Consider the following 23,306-nt stretch of genomic DNA (forward strand, 5'->3'; position numbering starts at 1 on the left):
ATTGGACTCAGCGTGAGTATGCAGCAGCTCCTGTCCTGACCTCCCAGCAATGATATGCTATGTAACCCTTAGAGGTCTGGAATGTATTGGATAAAACTGACATAATGCTGTCAATGTTATCCAACACATTCCAGAACTGTAAGGGTTACATAGCATCATAAATCAATATAATGCTATGCGACCCCATCACTGCTGGGAGGTCAGGACGGGAGCTGCTGCATACTCGAGCTGTGTCTAATGCGTGGAACTCGCTCGTTTGAAAGGGGGCTTATACAAAAATATTTTAAATAGAATACAATTAGCTGTAACACAGAAATATAGTACAATATCTTACCTCTGTGCCAAAGTTCTCAGGAGGGCTGGTTTGGTTGGGCCTTGGGGGCATATCCACACTGGAGCCACAAGTTGCCTCCTCGATATCGGAGGTTTCAGATCCTGTGACCACACATGCAGTTGGGTCCAAATATAGAATCTGTATGTCAGACCAAAAAATGTTTTTACCAGGCATGAGCAAAAATTGCGCTTAAGTTTTGTGACTGTACTTATTGCTAAATTATCTAAATCTGAGCACAGAAGGTAATATCACAAGGAATGAATGCTGAAGCTGACTGAGGAACTCCTGATGTTCATGCCCTATACAGTAAACTATTTCTAATTCCAGTGTAACTGCACAATTATTTCCAGTACACACCATATTTACCTACATATGATCCATATACTGCATGCTGGTAGCATATAACTCACCAGGACCTTAGGGAAGTGCTTAAACAGCAGCTCCCTAAAATATTCTATATTGCCATAACAATCATATAATCAATTATAAGTTCATAGGGCAACAGAGATTTCAGATCCCCATGATTCTCCAGCATATCTGCCAGCAGGCTTCCAAAAAATTGGATTTTTTGTACTCACCGTAAAATCCTTTTCTCGTAGTAGGCATTGGGGGACACAGCACCATGGGTATATGTCCAACTACCACTAGGAGGCACTAGACACAAAAAGTGTTGGCTCCTCCCCGTTGGGCTATACCCTCTCCACAGGCACAAGGCTATTCAGTTTGTACAAAAAGCAGTAGGAGAGAGAAAAAAAGCAAGGAACCAACAACTCCCGTACCGGGAAAGATCAAGAGACCAGCCCGGAAAATCGGAAGTAAAAACATAGGGTGGGATCTGTGTCCCCCAATGCCTACTACGAGAAAAGGATTTTACGGTGAGTACAAAAAATCCAATTTTCTCGTGCATGGCATTGGGGGACACAGCACCATGGGACGTCCCAAAGCAGTCCCCGAGGGTGGGAAAAGAACAGCCATGCCACCGGTTGGGTATACAGGTGCAGGAGAACCATGTGACCCAACAGTAGAAAACACGGAATGGGCAAGAGGTTCCATAACAAGGAAGAAACCTCAAGGAAGAATCAGAGAAGACTGTCAGCACCCCAGGAAAAATGCCTGGAAGAAAATCCCAAATGCACGAAGGTGGCAAAAGGGAACACCGAGCTCAGCCAAGGGCTGGAGAAAAAATTAGGACAGCACCGCGTGTTGGGACTACCTAACGCTCTAAATTGTCTCAGACCCAAAGAGCGAAAAAACCTGTGGCCAACCCTTGACAGGCCAGGGGAGAAAGGAAACAAGTACTGGAAGCCAAACGAGTGAGTGAAGCCGTAGCAAGGCTCACATGTGAAGGGAGCAGGTCTCCCCTCACCGCAAGGCAGATGATGAAGTTATGCGCCCTATTTAAAAGGCGAAAACCCAAGGCTGCTAGAGGAAACCACCAACCCTTGGAGAAGGAGGGGGTTGTAGGTAAAAGCCAGGAAAAAAGAGTAAGACCTGCGTCCCAAAAACAGGAGATGAGGCCCGAGCCTCGGAAAACAAGATATCACTGTGAAGCTTAAGACCAGAGGAAACTCTGGGCATGTGAAGCATCAGGGAAAAAAGGAACCAGATACAGGCCCAGGAAATCTCAGCAGGACACACTGGACTGAAAGACATGGAAGTAGAAGGAGAGTACCCCAACCGCCTAAGGAGGAAAGGTTCTACAACAGGAGGAGGTCCCTCCCGAAGGAGACCATACGGCGGAATTGCAAACCGTTGTGCTAAGCCACTCAATACCAGGTACTTGACGTGGGAGGATGGGAAAAGAGACACGAATCCCAAGAAGACCACAAGGTTATTGGAACCCATAAAGGGAACAATCAACCCAGGCCCCGATCCCCCCAAAAAAACGATTGCCATGCAGAACCTGAGTGGTCAAACAAACGGGGACCAGGGACTCCAGAAGGAGTACCCGGGATGGGCTCACAAGGAACCAGGAGCTGAACCACCAGAAGACAACGCAAGCCAGAATATCCAGGAAAGGAGAGATGAAACTACCATAGGGGAAGGGACATTGGCCATGGACAACTACCCATTCCAAGAACAGTGACTAGCAAACTGTATACATTGTCCCAGAGAGGACAAGTACAGCAGCTCGGGAAGTACCACTAAATTGACAGACATCCATATGCATAAGGAATGCAGAAGTCGCCATGAAAAAACCGGCTGAGACTACACAGAAATGTAGAAACCAGCCGCGACCGGCGTACTGAAAACTCCCAGGGGGGAGAAAGTACCTGACAGGTGCAAACGACGGCAAGGTCCAAGGGGACTGCCCCTCTGTCATGAAGTACAACTAAGCAGAGAATATAAGGGAATACCGAGAACACCTGGACCCAGAAGGAACTACGGGACCCTGTCCGATGCCAGAGCAACCAGCTGAAAAATTACCTACCAGGCAGGTGTGTGGCGCTCAGTGGTCCTGTCCCTGACCCGTCAGGGAGGACGGCCAGCGATGAAAAATGCTGATGACCCCAGAAGGATTCCATGTGGCAGAGGACATCCAGCGATGACCGAAAACTGCTGCAGCGGCCGATGCTCACCAGCTACGTGCCCCAACAAGGTAGAAGATCCAGTGGAGATCCCTGTACTCCACCAGGAATAGGCCACTCTGTAATAGGAAACAACGCGAGTACTCCTCTATAACATGGGGTAACGCGAAGCGCAGCAACCGTAGTACCTTATAGAGATGGCAAGAGCAACCCTAGCACAAAGGCCAACAACCACCTGGCCATGGTGTAGGGAGCATGGTTGTATGTGGACCACCCGCCAGAACAGAACAGATCAGCCATATACTGGAACTACAATAAGTAGCACTAGACCGACAAGGTGGGGGTTGGGCTGGCCCACCCCTGCCAGATATGGTAACCATGCACATGCAGAACCAGGATGGCCTGTTGTAGACAGTGCCCTGAGAAGTACAAGGAGACCATTGAGCACGACAGAAACGGAGTGGAGATGTATGGAAGAACCAAAAGGGTGAAACCAACATCCGCAGCACAGATTAGAACCTGGGGGCAGAAAGCACCCAGTAATACAGGAACTGTATGGGCCACAGATTGCACCATAAGGCCCAGCACCTTGAGTAATACAACCACACGCCTAAAATATAGGGAAAGTGGCTGCATGTCTAAGGAGAGTGGAAACATAGCCACAGAATCTGGGAATGCTAATGCATTTGGAGGGTACAGGTACTCAACCTGTAAAGTAGAAATATGGCTGCGTAGTGCAGAAAACGACCAGAAAGGTGTAATGGGTACAGCATCTGGAGATGGTAGAGGTACTACCTTTAAGATCGGAGCAATGTGGCCACAAGGTGCACCCTAGAACCAGAGAGGTGCAACAGCACCGCGTTAGCAATGGTACCTATATTCCGCCCGGGAAGGGGAAAATAGGGCCGCACGGTACCACAAAAAACAAGACAGGTGCACACTACAATCAGGTAGGTGAAATGGCAACTGAAGGAGGCCCTCTATTTCGCCTGAAAAAAAGGGAAACAGGGCCGCATAGTACACCATAGAGCCAGACAGGTGTAACGGCTGCAGCATCAGAGACGGTGCAGGAACTCTACCTATGAAGGGAGTAAGATGGCCGTTTGGTGCACACTATGATGAGGTAGGTGCAATGACCACGGCAATTGGAGAAGGCCTCAATATCTCGTCCGGTAAGGGAGAGAAAATGCCACATGGTACACCATAAAGCCAGACAGGAGCAACAGCTACAGCATCAGGAGATGGTGCAGGTACTCTACCATGAAGGGACCAAGGTGGCAGCTTGATGCCGACTAGAACCAGACAGAGGCAATTCTACGGCAATTGAAAGTGGCCTCTATATCTCGCCCGTAGGGAGAAATGTTGCCGCATGGAACACAATAGAGCCCGCCAGGGGTATTGGCTACAGCATCGGAGATGGTGTAGGTACTCTGCCTAAGAAAGGGAGCAAAAAAAAAAAAAAAAAGTCTGGGAACAGACAGGAGCAATTGCAACGGCAATTGAATGCGGCCTGTATATCCCGCCCGGAAGGGAAAAATAGTGCCGCATGGAACACCATAGAGCCAGCCAGAGGTATCGGCTACAGCATCAGGAGATGGTGTAGGTACTCTACCTATGAAAGGAGCAAAGTGGCTGGGAACAGACAGGTGCAATTGCCAAGGCAATTGAAGGCGGCCTGTGTATCTCGCCCGGAAGGGAGAAATAGTGCCGCATGGAACACCATAGAGCCAGCCAGGAGTAATGGCTTCAGCATCTGGAGTAGGTGTAGGTACTCTACCTATGAAAAAGAGCAAGGCGGATGGAAACAGCCATATATAATTGCTTTTCCTTACCAACCAACAGGAGGCGCTTGCCAAGAACAGGGACCCCCTGTTATGAGGTAGAGTGGCGAACACCAGCACCAGGATGGGGATCCGGTGGAAACACTCTCAAATGTGTAGAGCATAGCCCCTGGTATAGGGGAACCAGGAAAGCTTGTCAGGTACAGCCTATGGCAGTGGTGCAGGTACCCCCCTGTTAAGGAGAAGGCGTACGTACCAGAGACACCAAGTAGGTGACTCATTATGCTAAACACGGGGACGGCTGCCTTACCTGTGCGGTTGAATACCTGTGCAGTCAGGGGAGCGCCATCCGAAAATCCACTAGAGGGGATACCAACCCTGGGTAGGAGAGGTTCCTCCGTGCACGTTAGTCTTGACCTCCCAGAGGCTTCTGTATGGAGGAAGACCGCCTGATGCTCTGTTCCGAGGGAATCGGTGCAGAGGTGTCCCCCGAGGCAACGGATGGGGTGACGGGAAAGGATTCGTCACCAGCCTCAGGCCTGTCCTGGGGAGGACCCGAGGATGCCGAGGAGGGGTGGAATCCTGTTGAGACCACCCGAGGTTGTACTGTGAGCTACCCCTTGTCGGACCCGGTATCTGAGCATGCCTCGTCTGCAGGGAGGACCCTGGGAGGGCATAGGTGGCCGCAATTGGGTAGGTAGCGGTCCAGCAACTCCGCCAGGATTGGGAGAGTCGGACAAGGTTCCCATGGCTTTGACAAAGAGGGAGACCATTCAGAAGGGACCTACACAAAAGGATTTGGTCAGGGGACACAATGGGGTCTGGAAAGAGGTACTGCACACAAGCAGGGACAGGCCGACCGCATGGCAGCCTTCGTAGACAGCGGACGCACGTGAAAAGACGTGGCGATCCGAGGAGAGGCGACCCTCATAGAGCAGCCAGCAGAGGCTGTCATATCTGGACCCGGATGCCATGTTCCCCAAAGAGGTGCTGCAGCAGCTATAGAGGCTGCAGGAGAAATGAAGCAATTGAGGAGGGGTGGGGGGGAACCTTAAGTGATCCCTATGTACAGCATTAGCTGCCTTCACACAGTACATAGGACAATGACCTAAAGGGGGTCTGCAGTTCTTTTAAACTGAGGATCTATCCACTGGAAGGTCTCCCCTCACTAGATAACCACGTTAGACCAGTAAAGGGTGGAGGAGATAGCCCCTCCCGAGGGCCGGGCGGGGTCAGAAAAGCCCGGGAAGCAAGGAGGAGGGGCCGGGAAGATCGCGGCCTAGCAGGCCCAAAAGCCGGGGCCTCGATTTATGAGGCGGCCGGGAATGGAGCGAGGGGGGCGGGACGAATCGCGGCCGACCGAGGGGCCTCCGGACCCACGAAACTAGGTGAGGAGGGTGGGGGGGTTGAGCGACGCCTGGGGGTGGGCGGAACAGGGCAAACAGAGCACCTGGGAGCCGGGAACGGGCCATGGAAGATGAGGCCTAGTCCCTGCAAAAGCCGGGGACTAAAGTAGCGGGGAAGGCCCAGGAGAAGCGACGCCTGGACTGTGTGGCCAGGGAGGAGAGAAAAGACCAACCAAGGGGGAAGAGAAAGGTGGAGGAATATGGAAGCTTCCCAGGACCCCCAGCTAAGGTGGATCCCACCCCCCTGGCCACAGGAGGGAACCTAACCCTGGGGCAGGGACAGGGGAGTATACTCACTATACTCACCATCTGATGTCTTCGGGCGCCGCAGGGTCACCCCTTCGGCAGACTCAACACGGGAACCGTGGGAATGCCGGCAAGCCACTGCGGATGCAGTCTGTGGGGACTGGGTGACCGGCGATGGTACAGAAGTACGCGCCCGCAGGGGGGGGGGGCAACTAAGGTGGAACACGATGGAGCCCCAGCCTGCAGCAGGTATAACGGTGGAGATCACCGAGACCTGCAGAAGAGAGAAAAAAAGAATAAAGAATAAAATAAAAAATAAACAGCAGGACCTGCAAAAAAGCAGGACAGGTCTGCCTCCTACGGACACTAGACAAAAACTGAATAGCCTTGTGCCTGTGGAGAGGGTATAGCCCAACGGGGAGGAGCCAACACTTTTTGTGTCTAGTGCCTCCTAGTGGTAGTTGGACATATACCCATGGTGCTGTGTCCCCCAATGCCATGCACGAGAAATTGTTATAAAATACGGTACTGTTATTTATACATAATCTTAGGATATGAGGGTAGGTTTGTTAAATATACCGTAACCTGCACGACACAGGACATACCTTTTAATTACTCAAATTTTATTAGACAGTATTCCCCTTTACTAATAAGATTGGCCAAATCTCTAGCAGTTCCCATTGACATGAGATAAGACAAAAAAATAAAAAATATGTCTACAAAAAGTCTACTGGTATACCAGAGCCTAGAATGAACAATGGCTGTAAATGTTGTGACACATTGAGAGGTTTGGTCTGGGAAAACAGGTATTTTCCTCCTAGCAAGTGCTGCTGGGCTGATTTACAGCCAGGTGAGGTCAAATACCGGACCGGATTTTAAGTGCCAGTCCGGGTTTTGGAAGCACCTGGCTGTCCTTAAATAGGCAGCTGGGCTCAGAAGCCAGGTCTCTGTGTTTTGGGATCTGGGAGCCTTGTGTCTGGATGAAGGATTGCTACCTGTTTGGCGTGAAAACAGGTTGGTGCTGCTATGCTCAAGGACTCTGAGGCAGAATTGCTGCATGGTGTGAATTACCACCAACACCGCAATGTTGTGCCTTTTCATAGGTAAATGCATTGATATCCAATTCATTATTGTCAAGATAGATGTTCATTGCCTTTAAGAGCCATGCTCGACTATAGTTGCAATTTTGTATGTCTTGAGTAGGCCAAATTAAGGTCACACAAAGCTTAATGTTATTCTTCCCATGAATGTACCAGTCTGAGAAGATGCCTCCTTGTTTACTTACTTAAATTTATGACAGGAGAAAAAGATAAGCTCTATGCAGGTGGTGATCATTACCTATACAAGTAGGCATTTATTAATGAAGCAAAATATATAATATGTATGTATTCATTTAATGAGCCTTAGTTAGTCCTTAGCATAAGACAATCAGTAGGACATATATATATATATATATATATATATATATATTTGTTTATATTATATTGTTATATGTACGAAGGCAACATGTATCCAGTATATTGTATATATTTCTCATTAGAAGTGTCTGTGAATATGTGTATTTTGTAACAATTAATCACATCTTTGGTATGACAGAGGAGGTACTGATATCTCTGTGAGAAAACAAGGCCATTTACGATCCATAAATTAAGTGTGAGAAACCTTCAGAGAGACGCCTAGAGGTCTGTGTCTAATTGCTACAAGTGTCAGAATTAATCCCTATGGCTTTGAATTAAAGCTTCTAGGGTCAAAATGTATATTCAGACTTACATAAGTTAACCCTTTATACTACGATGCAGATAGCTTATACAGCAGTGCCACCTAGGTATGAGTAGGCGACATTACAACAGTAGCAAAAGTGCATTCTGGGTAAGGTTATGATGTCACATTTTTATCAATGGTCACGCCCATCCGACAATGATTGGAGAGTTCCAAACTAGGAAGGCGTGTCTAACTGATAAGTTTGTGATCATAAGCCATACACAGGAGAGAGAAGAAAAGAAAGAGAGAGGAGAGGAGAAGTTGAGGTCTATCAAGAGTAAAACCATGGTGAGCTGTGCTATGATGGACCACCCAGCTTTCCTAGGAGCAGAAGTGAGATTCCTACTAGGACTTGGTAAGAGACACAGAAAATGATATTTCATTTTATTAAGACTAATTTGATAGTGTGGGTGGAAATTATACCATCTAGATTGGCGAATAAATAAATGATTAAATAAATTGATCATCTCCATATTAAGATGTAGTCTTAGGATATTGTGAGGCTTCATTCTACCTGCAGAAGAATCTGGACTCATAATCTAGCAAAGCATTAAATAATTGCATATATATATATATATATATATATATATATATATATATATATATATTTTGATATTGATAGAACATTCTTCGCCAAGCTAAGTGATGGATTCCCACAGGAAAGACGTCAAGTCCTTCCCATTTAAGATCCTAGATCCCTGTTATTTGTCTTAATAGTCTTACCAAAGTTATATGTGTGAAAATAGTCCAGGATGGGGCGGAAGGATACAGTTGTCTCTTCTAAGTTATATCCTTGGATGGATTTGCCCATCTTGAAGCCATGTGATGTGTAGTTGGTTAGGGGGGAGGGGGGGGGGGGCAGAATGTATTTAGCATTCTATAATGATGTCTAGGATTAGACATGCCCATCTTGATATCATGAGGTTTCCTCTGAACAGAAGTAATGTATATAACTTATGTTCATATTTTGATATCCTAACCTAATAATAGCTTGGTTATAATGTGACAAGTTATTTCCACTCACATGTATTGTTAAGCTTGTAATGCTTTATATTAACGCTATATATATTCATTTGCATGTATCATTGTGTTTATTTACTTATATATGTTTATAATCTTGTAACCAATAAATCTGCATATTTTTATAATACCTGTGTATTATTGTATAATGCAGAACTACATTTTATCACTAACGTCATCTCACGTCAAAAAACTTATTTATCTGAGGAAATAGTCGGACTCAGATGTGAATTGTATCAATTAGGTTGTCTACAATTCACCAGGTCATGATTTTAAGAATTCATGACAATTTTTATAAATTTTATTTTTTTATGATTATTTTTATGACCATAATTAATAATTCTTAATTGAATTATTACCCACCGACAGCAAGGTGACTTTTTGCTTGTTTATGACTGCTTGTTTTGTCACTTGCCTAAAGTGCTAATAAAACACTAAACTGTTTGATCCAAAAGAAGTTGTTGCCTCTATACTGCGTCCGCTAATCCTGTCTACCAGAGTGAAACCCCACAGTGTCTAGACTAGGCTAGTATCAGTATTACCCTCATAACAAGCTTCAGATAGATCCTGCTTCTTTGTCCCGAGTTCTCGAGCTGGAACCACTGGTCTAACGTCAACTGATCAGCAGAGAGGATCTTGGCTAATGGAATGGACAAGGACCCCAAAGAGTGCTGCCGATCATCCTCTTTCACCTGGTAATAGACAAGCACATGTCTCTTTCCAGCATTGCAGCTAGCACAGTGCAGTAGTGGTAGTAGTGGGAGAAATCGGATTTCACCTGTATGTCCAGCTCATGAAGGCTAGGATTACGTAGAAAGAATCGGAATGGCTCTTCCCATACAGGACTGTTTGTGTTGTACACAGTCTGCAAAATCAAGCATCAAAGAAGCGTTAACACATTCAGTTACATTCACAGACCGTGAAAAAAAAAAAATGGCCATGAAAAACAGTTTTTCATGGCCATTTTTCAACCAGTGCAGTAAACAATATGGCCCCCATAGTGGCCCCCCAGCAGTAATAATGCCCCCACAGTGGCCTCCAATGTCCCCCATAGCGGCCGTCATCTATATTAATGTTGTATTTTTGTTTTTAAAGCCGAAAAAAATAAATATAATTACCTCATCCTCTTGCACGCACAAAGGCTGTTGCTCCTCTCTTGATACTGAAGGACTTGCGTTCCCATCCTGATGACGTTACCATGTGGTCCTGAGAGCGCATGGTGACATCATCACGCTGGGAAAGCAGGTCCTTCAGCATCAAGAGAGGAGTGACTGCCACTGCATGTGCAAGTGGATGAGGGAAGTCAATTTTTTTTATTTTAACCCCTAAAAGGCTATTTTGCACTAGTGTACCCATTTTTAACGGCCCTTAGATGGATGCACTCTGTCTATCGGCTGTTAAAAACGGTCCTATTTTTTGATGGCCTCTATTCATTGGCCATTAAAAGAACGTCCAGTTTTGACTGCTGCTTGAATGTAGCTTTAGGTTCTGTTCAGTCATGGCTTTTGGTCTAAACAGATTGATTTCCAAACGGATCCCAACAAATCTCATTGACTTGTAATAGGGTCCACTGCTTTTGATGGAAAGAACGCTAATCTTGCCAACAAATACACTGAAACAGAAGAAAAATAATAATAAAGTGATGTGAACAGAGTCTTAGGCTAGGTTTACTTCCGTGTTGGAGACAGTATTTTTTACAGGTAAAATGACAAACCTCATGATGAAAACCGGATCGACCCTATTACAGTCAATATCAATTACAGTCTCTCCTGGCAGGGGACTGAACTTGACTGCAGACCGCTGTCACTTACCTTACTTTCATGTGTCACGTCTTGTATCGATAATTGTACCATAGGGTTTGGCTGTTTTACTGACTTCTTTAGCTAAAGAGGGAAAAAAATCCATCAAAAGGAGAACAATTGATATAAAGCAGTCTGAAAGAGATATTAATTATTACTAGTCAAAAAAAATCTACACAACTACCTCTTTGTTAGTGGATATTGAAAACTAACATGACTGTACTATGTAGTCATGACCCTAGTCATGTCTATTATACAGTTAGTTACACGACAACATTATATCACACAGACGTCCACATTAAGGGGGTTTTCGAAGATTTTTTATCTGGGACCCCTGCTGAACAGCTGTTTGAGAAGGCTTTGGCACTCCTGTGAGCCCCGCGCCCTTCTCTCCGCTTTTCCTGGGCTGAGTGTTTGATCAGTGATTTTCATCAGTGATTGTGAGCCAAAACCAAAAATGGAGGCTGCACAGAGATAAGGTACGCTGGAAAGATTTGCACTGCTACGGACTAACCCGATCTGTTCATTATATTATCTGTACTGCTGCCGAGAGACTCTGTATGGCACTGTTAAAAAGTATTATTTGCGATGAGGCCAGATTAGGATGGCTGCTGTTCTTGCAAGACCATCTTAATCTTGCTCATGTCCTGTCTCGGCCACAGTAAAGATAAAATTATGAACGAAATCGGGTTTGTCCGTACTGGGATGAACCGATACACTTATTATTTTAAACCTGTTCTGCGTTTTTGACCGCATCTGGTTTTGGCTCACAAAATAACTGATGGAAATCACTGATCAAACTGACTGTGTGAAAGAAGACTGAAGGCTATATTACACAGCCCGATGTGGCAGACGATTGCCGGGAGGTAAGAGTTCCCTTTCGGCAATCGCTTGCTCGCTAGTGTAGGAGACTGCTGCTATTAACATGCAGCGATCTCCTCCACAGCATGGGGAGAAGCGATCGCTATAACATCACTCGTCCCCATGTTGTATAGTGGTTTGCGGCAGATCAGTATTAGACACAACGATCTGCCGCCTGGAAACGATAATTTTTTAACATGTCAAAAGCTTTGGATTGCCAGATAGAGCGTTTGCTCGTTCGCCGGGCAATCAGGAGCAGTATTACACTGCCAGATGATTGCTAGCGAGCGTTTGTGGGCAGTGTAATACAAGCCTTACTTGCAGGACTTGGCATTAGTAAAGTCATAAAAACGTTTTTAGCACTGCATTAGTAAACAATATAGTACTATCTGCACACATACAAATCCTTGTAAAATGTTGGTACAGAAATCCAACCCTTTTGAACAACAACATTCCAAGATCTTGAGAGAGTGACGATTCCCTATTGACCGGAACTGTGCATGAAATACATACTGAAAGATACACCGGCACAGTGAGCAAGCCCTGGGGGGAGGTTGCTGCACATTTTACACCTACGGCGATATTTGTTCATGCTTAGGGTACTTCACACGGTACAGATTTGTACTATCCGCTGTGGATTTTTTAAGATAGTCCTATGGTGCAACTCAGAAAAAGGGATTAATCCCCAAAACGCATAACGTTTTGAAATATGGAAAAAAGTTTTTAAAAGGATCCCTGGTGCTTTGTGTACAACATTCCTTTTTTGGAGTTCTAAAACTCCAGCTTCATAAGCTTGGTCAGCTGGTCCCACCGAAACTGATGGATTTAGATGAATTTCATCTAATATTTATGGCCAAAGGATCAAAAAAGCCTGTGACCAGTTTTATCATGTGTTCTGTTTTATTGGCTCAGCCTCGTTTTTACAACCAAAAGGTTGGAACCCAAATGATCTCGTGTTATACAGGGAGCTCTTTGTCTATAAAAGACAATCTCACAGACTCTAAACAGAACGTAGGGGCAGCCAAGAGGTGAAGCAAACGGTCGACAGAAATAAAAGTTGTGGAAAAACAAAACTGTATATTAGCCTTGTGCCGCATTCTCACTCCATTCAGGTTATCAAATGGGACCCGCTTAAAGATTAGCTACAGACAATGAATGTTCTGGACTTCTAGACACAGGTCTTAGTCGTATGATCTCTCAGTAGACGGCAAAACATGAAAGCCGCTTCACAGCCTGTGCTCTTCATCGTAGTGTGCTATTTACTACTAGATGGGGAATTGACATTTACATTACTCACTATATAAATTGTGGGGGTAATTTATTATGCAGAAAGACGTCTATATTAGGCGTATTTCTGGTGCATATTGCGGCGCAACAGTTAGTTGCACTGCAACCTGCTACTTTTCCCGACTCACGCCAGGTATAAAAAAAAAAGTGCGGGTGACGTGGGCAGGGAAGGAGGAATGCCCGTCTCTTTCATCATTTTCTATGCCTGTTTTATGCCTCATTCACACGTCAGTGTTTTGGTCATTGATTTCAATCAGTGATTTTGAGCCAAAACCAGGTGCGGATCTAAACACAGAACAGAAGCAGATCTTTTCCTCATACCTGTATGGCACTGTTAAAATGTATTATTTGCGATTACCTGTCTGTGAAGGCTCCAATCCTGGTTTTGGCTCCCAATCACAGATGGAAATCACTGACCAAACACTGACATGTGAATGAGGCTTAAAAAAGGATTTAAATTTAAGCCAGCAAGCAGGGGCGGACTGGAAACCAAAAAAAAAAGTGTCCCCATGTTGTTGCCGGGTCCAAATTGATGGAAGGCAGGACAACACAAGTAGGTGGGGGTTAGCAATACCATAGAGCAAAACACCGTCCCATCGGAACCATATACTACAGTGCAGCACTAAATATTGCCCCAAAAGCTGTCCCTCTGTGGTGGCCATCAATAGATGCCATTTTCTGTCGTCCTCCAATTGTCTCTACTAAAAATATGGAGCAGGAGCTTTAATTACCACTGACAGCTCATTTTGTACCCAGCCAGTAGCAGAGAAGGCGGCTTGGGCGGCCTCCTGGGCATCGGCCCACCGGGATTATTAAGACTGGCATCTAAAACGCTGGTCTTAATAAGACCCCCTATATGTTTCTAGGTATCTATGTAAACTGCTATACTTCCCATGAGTCTTCAATAAAAAAAATGTATTCAATATGCTGTAAGCGTGTCAGACTAAACCAATCCCAAGGCCCGCAGTAAAACAAACTAGATTTTTCTACTTTCTGTAAAATCTGTTTCTCTTCAGTTCATTGGGGGACACAGGCTTGACCATGGGTATAGCTGCTGCCACTAGGAGGCGACACTTAGCACAAAAGTGTGAGCTCCTCCCTCCAGCTATACCCTTCCTACAGGGACTAAGCTAAAAACAGTTTGTGCAAAAGCAGTAGGAGAAGCAAAAGGAAAAACAGGAAAACCAAACAATGTACAAACCCAGAATCACGCAGGCCACAACTAGGCCCGTAACCAGAGAGAATGGGTCGGAGCAATGTCCCCCAATGAACGGAAGAGAAAAAGATTTTACGGTAAGTACAAACATCTAGTTTTCTCATCTGTATCATTGGGGGATACAGGCTTGACCGTGGGACATTACAGAGCCGTCCCAGGGGTAGGCCATAAACTAAGAAGCCCTCCGGCCAATCAGAGAACCGTCGTCTGCAAAAAACTCTACGCCCCAGAGAAGCGTCAGAAGATGCAAAGGTGTGTACTCTGTAAAATTTGGAAAAGGTGTGGAAAGACGACCAGGTAGCTGCCCTGCACACCTGAAGGACCGAAGCCCCATGATGTACTGCCCAAGAGTCCCCCACTGCCTGAGCAGAATGAGCAGTAACCTGGAAGGGTGGAGCCCGGTCACTGATGCGGTACGCTTCCACAATGGCCAAACAAATCCATCGGGAAATGGAAACTTTTGACGCAGCCAGCCCTCGTCCCAGTCCCTCTCGAATAGTAACTGAGACAGATAGATGCGAACGGTCGAACCAAACCCAGAGTGTGGAGCGACTGCTCACGAGGATGAGACGGGGCAGGACAAAAAGGAAGGGAGAATGATCTCTTCATTGAGATGGAATGCTGACACGACCTTGGGAAGGATGGACTGGACAGGGGGAAAGACTACCTTGTCTTGATGGGGGATAAGGAAGGGCGACCGACAGGAAAGAGCCGCTAGTTCCGACACCCTACGGATGGAAGTAACTGCCACCCAAAAGGCCACCTTGTAGGACAGGAACGAAGGGACACCTGCTGCAAAGGCTCAAACGGAGAGGAAAGCGCTGAGCACCAGATTAAGGTCCCAAGGATTCAACAGAGGCCAGTAAGGGGGTGCAGCGTGCGCCACCCCCCGCAGAAAGGTCCGAACCGCAGAAAGTGAAGCCAAGTTCCGCTGAAAAAGAATGGAAAGAGCCAAAACTTGCCCTTTGAGGGAACTGAGAGCCAGCCCCAAGTCCATGCCCAACTGCAGGAAAGACCAGAGTCGCGGCAACGAGAACCGAATGGGAGACAACTGGTGGCGTTCGCACCAATGAAAGTAGGACTTCCAGGTCCGGTGATAGATCCGGGAGGACGATGACTTCCTAGCCCGAATCATGGTCTGGACAACAGTATCAGAGAAACTCCGAGCCCTTAGTACGGCGGCTTCAACAGCCATGCCGTTAAATGTAGTGACCCTAAATTCGGGTGGAATATCGGTCCTTGCGAAAAGAGGTCCTCCCGAAGAGGAAGACGCGGGATGCGTGCCATACTCTGTGTGGCCAGTCCGGGGCCAGGAGAATGACTGGCAGACCTTCGAACCTGATTTTCCGGAGAAGACGCAAAATGAGCGGAAGAGGAGGGAAAACGTAAGGAAACGTAAACTGCATCCACGGGATCACAAGGGCGTCTGATGCTCGAGCCAGAGGATCCTTGGAGCTCGTGACGGAGTTCTCTACCTTGCGGTTGAAGTGAGAGGCCATAAGATCCACATCCGGCCGACCCGCTATCGCTTGCAGATAGCGAGAAAGACCTGTGGATGCAGAGCCCATTCGCCGGGATCGAGTCTCTCACGGCTGAGAAAGTTGGCGATCCAGTTGTCGACACCGGGGATATGAACTGCCGACAGAACTGGAACATGGCTCTCCGCCCAGGAGAGGAGGAGCGATGCTTCCAACATTGCTCCGGGTGCCGCCCTGGTGAATTAGATATGCGACTGCCGTGGAGTTGTCGGATTGAACCCGAACTAGAATATTGATCAGAAGGGAGTGTTCCTCGCGGGACTCGGTGCCCTGGACCGAGAGATTGTCCAGAACTCTGCCCAGCCCCGGAGACTGGCGTCCGTCATCAACACTATCCAGCAGAGGGGAAGGAAGGAGCTTCCCGATGTCAGCATCGGAGACATTAACCACTACCGAAGGTCTTGGCGCGTTGGGGCAGGGAGACAGATGAGCTGATCCAGTGAGGCTGGGGAACGGCCCAAATGGTCAGAATGTGCCGCTGAAGAGCCCTGGTATGGAACTGAGCATAGGGCACTGCTTCGAAGAAGAGACCATGTGACCCAGAGCCCTCATGCACTGGCGATTTGGAAGAGGCTGATGTCGCAACAATGAGAGGATCTGACGACAGAGAGTGGAGAGTTTGTCCGGGGGCAAGAATATCTTGGCCTGATCAGTGTCGAACAGCATGCCCAGAAACATCAGCTGTCGAGATGGGTGAAGACATGACTTTGATAAGTTCAGAACCCACCCAAAGCACTCCAGGGTGTCTCGGACGATGCGTAGGCTGTCCGCCGTTGTCCAGAATGACGGACCCTTTATCACGATATCTCCACTATCCCCCTGGCATGAAGCAGAGCCATGACTGAGGCCAGAAACTTGGTAGAGACCCTGGGAGCTGTGGCAAGACCGAACGGGAGGGTCACAAACTGGTAATGAAAAGGTCCCACTGCGAACGGAAGATATTTCTGGTGACTGACGCAGATGGGAACATGGAGGTAAGTGTCTTTGATGTCTATTGAGGACAGGTACTCTCTTGGGTCCATGGATGCAATGACCGATCGCAGGGACTCCATCCGGAAGCGGCGGAGCCGAAGGAGGCGTTTGAGGGCTTTGAGGTCCAGGATGGGATGGACCAGACGGCTACCCTTCACCCCCCGCCGCCCCACAGAAGAGCCGCCATGCAGCTGTTAACCCTTTCCCCGCCTGGAGGGACAAGGCCTTATGGGAGTCATCCACAGCAATTAACCTGAGAAGGGGGAGGGGGGGGGATTGGAGCCAGGAATACTTACCCGTCTGGCGTGTTTTGACCCACTGGTTCCAGCCGGGTCACCACCTTTGGTGTGCGGCCCCCCTTGGGGAGGGCTGCTACACTGGAAACAGAGGGGACTTGTCGTGGGTGGACGTGGTGACCCGAAGGCTGGCCAGATGCAGAGGCTTTAGGAACCTCTGGTCCTCCTTGTCTTCTGGAGACCAGGAAGGAGCAGCGGGCTTGGTGACCCCCTGGTCTCCTATCTCCTGGGTGGGAGTGCATGCAACTAGGACTGCCTGTAATCATGCTAGAAGAAAAGAAAGTAAGAAAAATGGGGGGGGGGGGGGAATGAAAAAATAAATAAAGCAAGCAGACCTGAGGTCTGCCTCCTACGGGCACCAAGCTAAAACTGTTTTAGCTTAGTCCCTGTAGGAAGGGTATAGCTGGAGGGAGGAGCTCACACTTTTGTACTTACTGTCGCCTCCTAGTGGCAGCAGCTATACCCACAATCAAGCCTGTGTCCCCCAATGATACGGATGAGAAAAGGGGTATTACCATCCGAGACATTCAAGGTATATCGAAGAAGGTTACACTTTAGAAAAATAAAGACCATGCATGGATCCCCTTACATAAGTAGAATGGTGGTGGGGGTCTCCTGGACCTGGTGTGGCAATTCAGAAAAGTATAGATATGGTTGCCAGGCATACGTGTGGCTTTCATTCCAGTTTGAGTTCACTACTCCAAAAAACTACAATAAATATAGCTGCACGCATGCATGGCTACTTCTTCTACTCCTTTCTAGAGGGCCACACCGTTCAGTACATGCCTATTCTGCAGATAGATGACCGCACAGTGAAGCATTAATACTTGCATGTCACTGCTCAAATGCTATGTGGCACTCCTCTTATCTCTGAGCAGCCACCAGATACAGACAAGCATGTCTGCGACCAGTGGTAGGGAGCTGCAGAGTAAGGCATCGCAGGCCGCAGGTTGTGTGCCCCTTTTTTATTTTATTAGTATAGCTGAACCAAATAGGTCTCTCTGCTTTGAAGGACTGCTCCATGATTTTGACATGCTATGTGTAATGCATCACGTTCCTTGCAGTGAGACCCCTTCAACTTTACACCAATGGATGAGCCATATGAAAAATGGTTCAGTGAAACAGACAAAGGGAGGAATTTTTGTAGTCAGTCTATTTTTCATAATTCACTGCAAATTTATTAAATGCAGCATTTGGAAAATTTGACATTTTTGCCTAAACATGTTTTCAGTTTTTGTACACCCCACCGCACTGATAAATCTGAGGTGCACCTAATTAATATATCTTAACGTGCACACTTTTCCACCCACTTTTTAAAAGTTGCAAGAGTGGAGTAACATTGGAAGAAATCACATAAACCGCGTGTGCGACTTTTTGGTGCAAAAGCGAAATGATAAATCCCCTTCCCCGCTTATCTTTATTCCGTCAAATTATTTTTTCCATCATCCTATCATTCTCATTGTTCTTTAAGGGACAATGCAAATACAATGAATAAATACAGATTGCAACCCAATAACTGTGCACACATCCCCTGCTCAAATCAACATTGAGGAAGATAAAGGAATTCTGCCTGATCTATAGACGGTGACGTGCAGAGAAACGAAGACTGTGCACTTACCGGGAGCTCATCTGCCCGGTCCAAGTATACTACGAGAATGGCTGCAGAAGGTTCTTCACCCGTTTTCAATGTTATCTCTTTGTTCATTTTCATTACCTGGAGGGGTAAGTATGAAACGATGTGAAGAAATGCAAGAACAGATTCACCAATGAAGTGAATCTTTAGTTCTAAAATTTTAGGTCTGAAAAAAAAACAAAAAAACAACAGGTCTGCCTACAGCGGCCACTATGGGAAGCTTAGTTTCTTACTGTATACGGTGTTATCATTGAGTTCAATGTATAACAGTAAGCTTCCAATTAGGAGGCGCTGCAGGCAATCGATGTCTGTTAAGGCAATTTTAAGTTGTGTCAGAAAATCAAAGCTCTGAACATACAGATATAAAACAAACTAGAAATTAATTAGCTACCAAAAAAAAATTCAAATCTATTTTAAAAAACAAACAAACAATAACAAAAGCAATATTCACTGGTTGACAGTGACGTTAAAGGGGTTATCCAAGAGTCAGACAGACCTCCCAGAGTGGCCAACCCACAGTGGAGGTCATACTTACCAGGTCCCCGTCTCTGGGTTCGGTGTTTAATGGTAAGTAGGATCTCTTCCACAGGTAGGCCACTCTGCGGGGTCTGTCTGACTCTTGGATAACCCTTTCAAGCTTTACTAAGAGCTCAGCGTAGTGTGAAACTAAAACCCAATAGTGTATGTAGTCCAAGACATTTTATCATGTTTGTGCGCGAATGCTTGACCAAACAAATTGTACGGCCTATGGAATTTGGTACGGAATCCACCTCTCATATTTCAATAGGCGTTTGCTTTAGGTTTAGCATCAAAGTGGCTAAAACGTAGGCAGGTCCATAGCATTCCCAATAGAAAGCTGCGACAGAAACCCCTCCACCTTTACAAAATCCATCTGACTGTAAAATACCTGCAAAACTGCATACAGGACAAATCAACGGGAAGGCAGTGTTACAGCTGTCCAAGCTACAGGCGGTACAACTGTAAACCTGTATGATCATCCATGGTGTACTCACCATCTTACATACAGAGAAGGAGCACACCCCCAATTATAGAAAATATTCTTTACCTGCTCAAGTTGGGAAGTATTGGGCAGGAGAGTAAGCCATTCCAGTCTGAGATGTATCTTCCCACTTTTAGAATTATTTAGTTGGTACCACTAGAAGGAAGAAACAATTAAATAGAGCAAGACCACGAGGACATTTTGGACCTTCACTTGTCACAGGTTCTAACCTTGTCAAGTATTTGAGCTTTCTTCACCTCGCCGAGTTCTAACTTCATTCTGAGCGCGAGAAAACATGGTTATTCACACTGAACTGCAGATAGACATCGCCAGGCGGAAAGTGTCAAAGGTCATTAAACAATGGAAGCATATCCAAAAAATATGAAGAACAGTAGTAAAGATTACAGCCTATCACAACCAGCATACAGGCAATCTAACCCATCGTGTAATTACAGTTTACCGTGTAATATAGGACATGGGAGCTTCATGCATAATTAAGGACAGTAGCCTTGTAGACAACAGTTTTTATGTTACGTACAGGCCTACAATGTAGAATCCTAACTATTCCATTATACTGAAAAAGAAAATCAGTCCACTCATTACCAAACTCCCAAATCATGTTCTAAATGGGTGATCTCTGGGAGACCCAGTGGAGTGACCCCCCAAACTGACAGACGACACCTCTACAGCAGAGTCCTGCGAATTCTGACCACTGTACCCAATCTTTTCCCAGTCATTACTGGTACACATGGAGGAGTATTGGAAATATTTTAAAGCCAGTAACTGAATGAAAATAAACTGTTGACTGTTAATTAAAGTGTGAATGGACATTTACAGAGGACTTGTCACCTCTCATGACATGTTTGTTTTAGTAACTACTTGTATTTTTTAGGAAATAAGAATTTTGGAGGATCTTTTTTTATACCTTTGTGTTGTGCTTCAGAAAAAACTTTATGGTCCAGCTCCAAATGATCAAGGTATAAATCTTTATTCAAGCGGTTTAAAAATATTCCATACAGGTACACTTATGTTACATGTTTCAGACCATATTCAATAAAGGTCCTTCCTCATTTTTTTTTTGGAGGAATAACAAAGTAATGACACAACAGAGAATTATCAGAAAAAATGATCCAGAATTGTTGTTTTAATTCACGATTGTAAAAATGCGTATTCTTGTCCGCAAAAAGGACAAGAATAGGACATGTTCTATTTTTTTTTTTTTTTTTGCAGGGCGGACATACGGATGTACGGATGCAGACAGCACATGGATGGCATTCGTTTGCTTCCCTCATTTAAAAAAAAATAATCAAAAAATTAATAATAATAATAAATAAAATATTTTCTACATAGTGAGCTCTAGTATGATTATATGACCGTTCAATTATCGTGTCACTGTGCTTCCACATCCTCTGCATACATTACTCTTCTCTTACACTGCATTAGGGACTATTCTAGCAGTGGGGGTCTAGTTATGACTCATGGTTCTGTCTACATATGTGGTTAGAAAACTAAAGTAACCACAGAACATTGCATGGAGATATTACATAAACTGCTTTTACATATTTCAGTGCAAAATGCAATACTTTACAGCTCATAGATAAGACCGCAGATAACACAAATTTCCAAAGAAGCGTGCTGCAATCTAGTGTAACATTAGTATCTTTATTCTGCTAAGTGAAGTTAGAAGAATTTTCGGAAACTTTTGTACCGATTACTATCCTCTGGATAGGTCATCGATATCTGATCCTTTGGGGTGCGACTCCTGGAACCCCCGCCGATGAGCTGTTTGAGAAAGCAATGGCGCTCACAGTAGCGCCACCTTCACTCAGCTCATTGTACAGCGGCAGTGCTTGGTATCGCAGCTCAGCCCCACTCGCTTCAAAGGGGCCGAGTTGCGCCTTGGCCATGTGACCGACGAATGTGACGTCACTGGTCTAGGGTAAGCTGTGAAAAGGCAGCGCTACTGCCTTCTCAAACAGCTAGTCGGCGGGGCTCCCGGGTTTTTGATCAGATACTGAGGACCTATCCAGAGAATAGGTCATCAGTTTAAAAATCTTGTAAAAACCATTTAATGAATATTTCTATTGCATTTAGGTGAAAATTCATAAACCATATTAATTAAACCTAAAATTGTCATAATTTTCTCAATTGCCCTGGGTAAAAGCTATTTGTTGATTAGTTGCTATAGTCTGTAAAAGAACACCCTATATACGGACAATATACCCAAGTTAAGTCATAGGGTCAAAGGAAACTACGCCAACTTAGAGGCTGTATAGGTAAAACATCTGCTGCAAGATCAAAGAAGACACATCCGTAGTATCCAGAGCCGTCTGTAACTGAATACCTATGTACTCTATAGACATCTCACTTACTGAAATACTTCACCTGCATGGAATACTGTATTCCATGAATTTGAAGTGGAAGAGTGTTCTCTTACCTTCCTAAAAAGTCATCTTTATCAGGGTCCTTGTCAAACAACTCCACCTCAAGCTCTTGGCCTGGCACCTCGTGTACTATAACCTGCATATGAAACCAAGAAGATGATGAAAATTAATACACTGCATAGTTGCACATGTGATCTTCAAAACGAAAGAGTTTTAAAAGTATAAGGCACACGAACGATACGGATTGCCTCCGGATGCGTTCAGGAAAACTCGCACCATTTCGCAAGCAAGTTCAGTCCGTTTTGTCTGCGATTGCGTTTAGTTCCTCAAAATTTTTTCCGCGCGGGTGAAATGTGCATTGATGCGTTTTTCACGCGCGCGATTCAAAACTGAAGGTTTACAAACATCTCTTAGCAACCATCCGTGAAAAACGCCATGCTTCCGCACTTGCTTGCGGATGTGATGCGTTTTTCACGCAGCCCCATTCACTTCTATGGGGCCATAGACGCAGAAAATAGAACCTGCTGCGATTTTCACGCAGCGCACAAGTGATGTGTGAAAAACAACGCTTATGTACACAGACCCATCGAAATGAATGGGTCTGGATTCAGTGCGGGCGCAGTGTGTTTCGCATCACGCATTGCGCCCTCTCAGAAAACTCGCTCGTCTGAAAGGGGCCTAAGGCTGAATTCACACACGGAGGACATGCAGTGAAACCTAGAACTAAGCAGGCAGATGAGATTTTACAAATCTTACTTGTGGGTTCGCAATGAGATGGTCTTGAGGTGAATTTACACAGGCCAAGCTAAAGCCGATGGTCAGGAAGAAAGCTTTCCTTCCCGACAGTCGGCTGCTCGTGAAGTGCTGCATTTACACGCAGTGATCACCTTGACAGTACGAGGACGAGTGGTCGCTATTGTGATCGCTCGTCCACATACAGCTGTTTAGACACCACAATCTGCTGTCCAGAAATGATAACGGAGGTGCCTGCACGAACGATTATTTCCCCTGATGAACCAGTGTTTCCCTCATTCATCAGGTGATCTGCTACAACTTTAAACAGGCAGAATGTCGGGAAGAAGCGTTGGCAGGAACGTTCGTTCCCGATAATCTGCCCGGTTATCTCCCCAAGTAAATCCACCTTTACTGTAAGGCCGGGTACAGACGTAGCAGCAAACTACCAGTAGTGTACAGTACAATACATAAAGATGAGATTTTCAAACCCTTATTTGCAAGTAGCAGAT

General features: G+C 45.8%; 1 protein-coding gene across 1 annotated transcript in view; it reads right to left on the reverse strand.

Moving 5' to 3' along the window:
- The window catches only part of ESYT1 (extended synaptotagmin 1), a 109,701-nt gene that overhangs the window by 37,107 nt on the left and 49,288 nt on the right, over positions 1-23,306 (reverse strand). Inside the window, exons 10-17 of the mRNA XM_040425566.1 lie at positions 22,116-22,198; positions 19,909-19,957; positions 19,745-19,834; positions 18,664-18,759; positions 10,888-10,959; positions 9,855-9,941; positions 9,619-9,768; positions 335-472 (exon numbers count right to left, since the gene is read on the reverse strand). Of these exons, the coding sequence (XP_040281500.1) occupies positions 335-472; positions 9,619-9,768; positions 9,855-9,941; positions 10,888-10,959; positions 18,664-18,759; positions 19,745-19,834; positions 19,909-19,957; positions 22,116-22,198 (765 nt within the window). The remainder of the gene's footprint in view (positions 1-334; positions 473-9,618; positions 9,769-9,854; positions 9,942-10,887; positions 10,960-18,663; positions 18,760-19,744; positions 19,835-19,908; positions 19,958-22,115; positions 22,199-23,306) is intronic.

Source organism: Bufo bufo, chromosome 3 (genome assembly GCF_905171765.1).
Source record: "Bufo bufo chromosome 3, aBufBuf1.1, whole genome shotgun sequence".
NCBI lineage: Eukaryota > Metazoa > Chordata > Amphibia > Anura > Bufonidae > Bufo > Bufo bufo.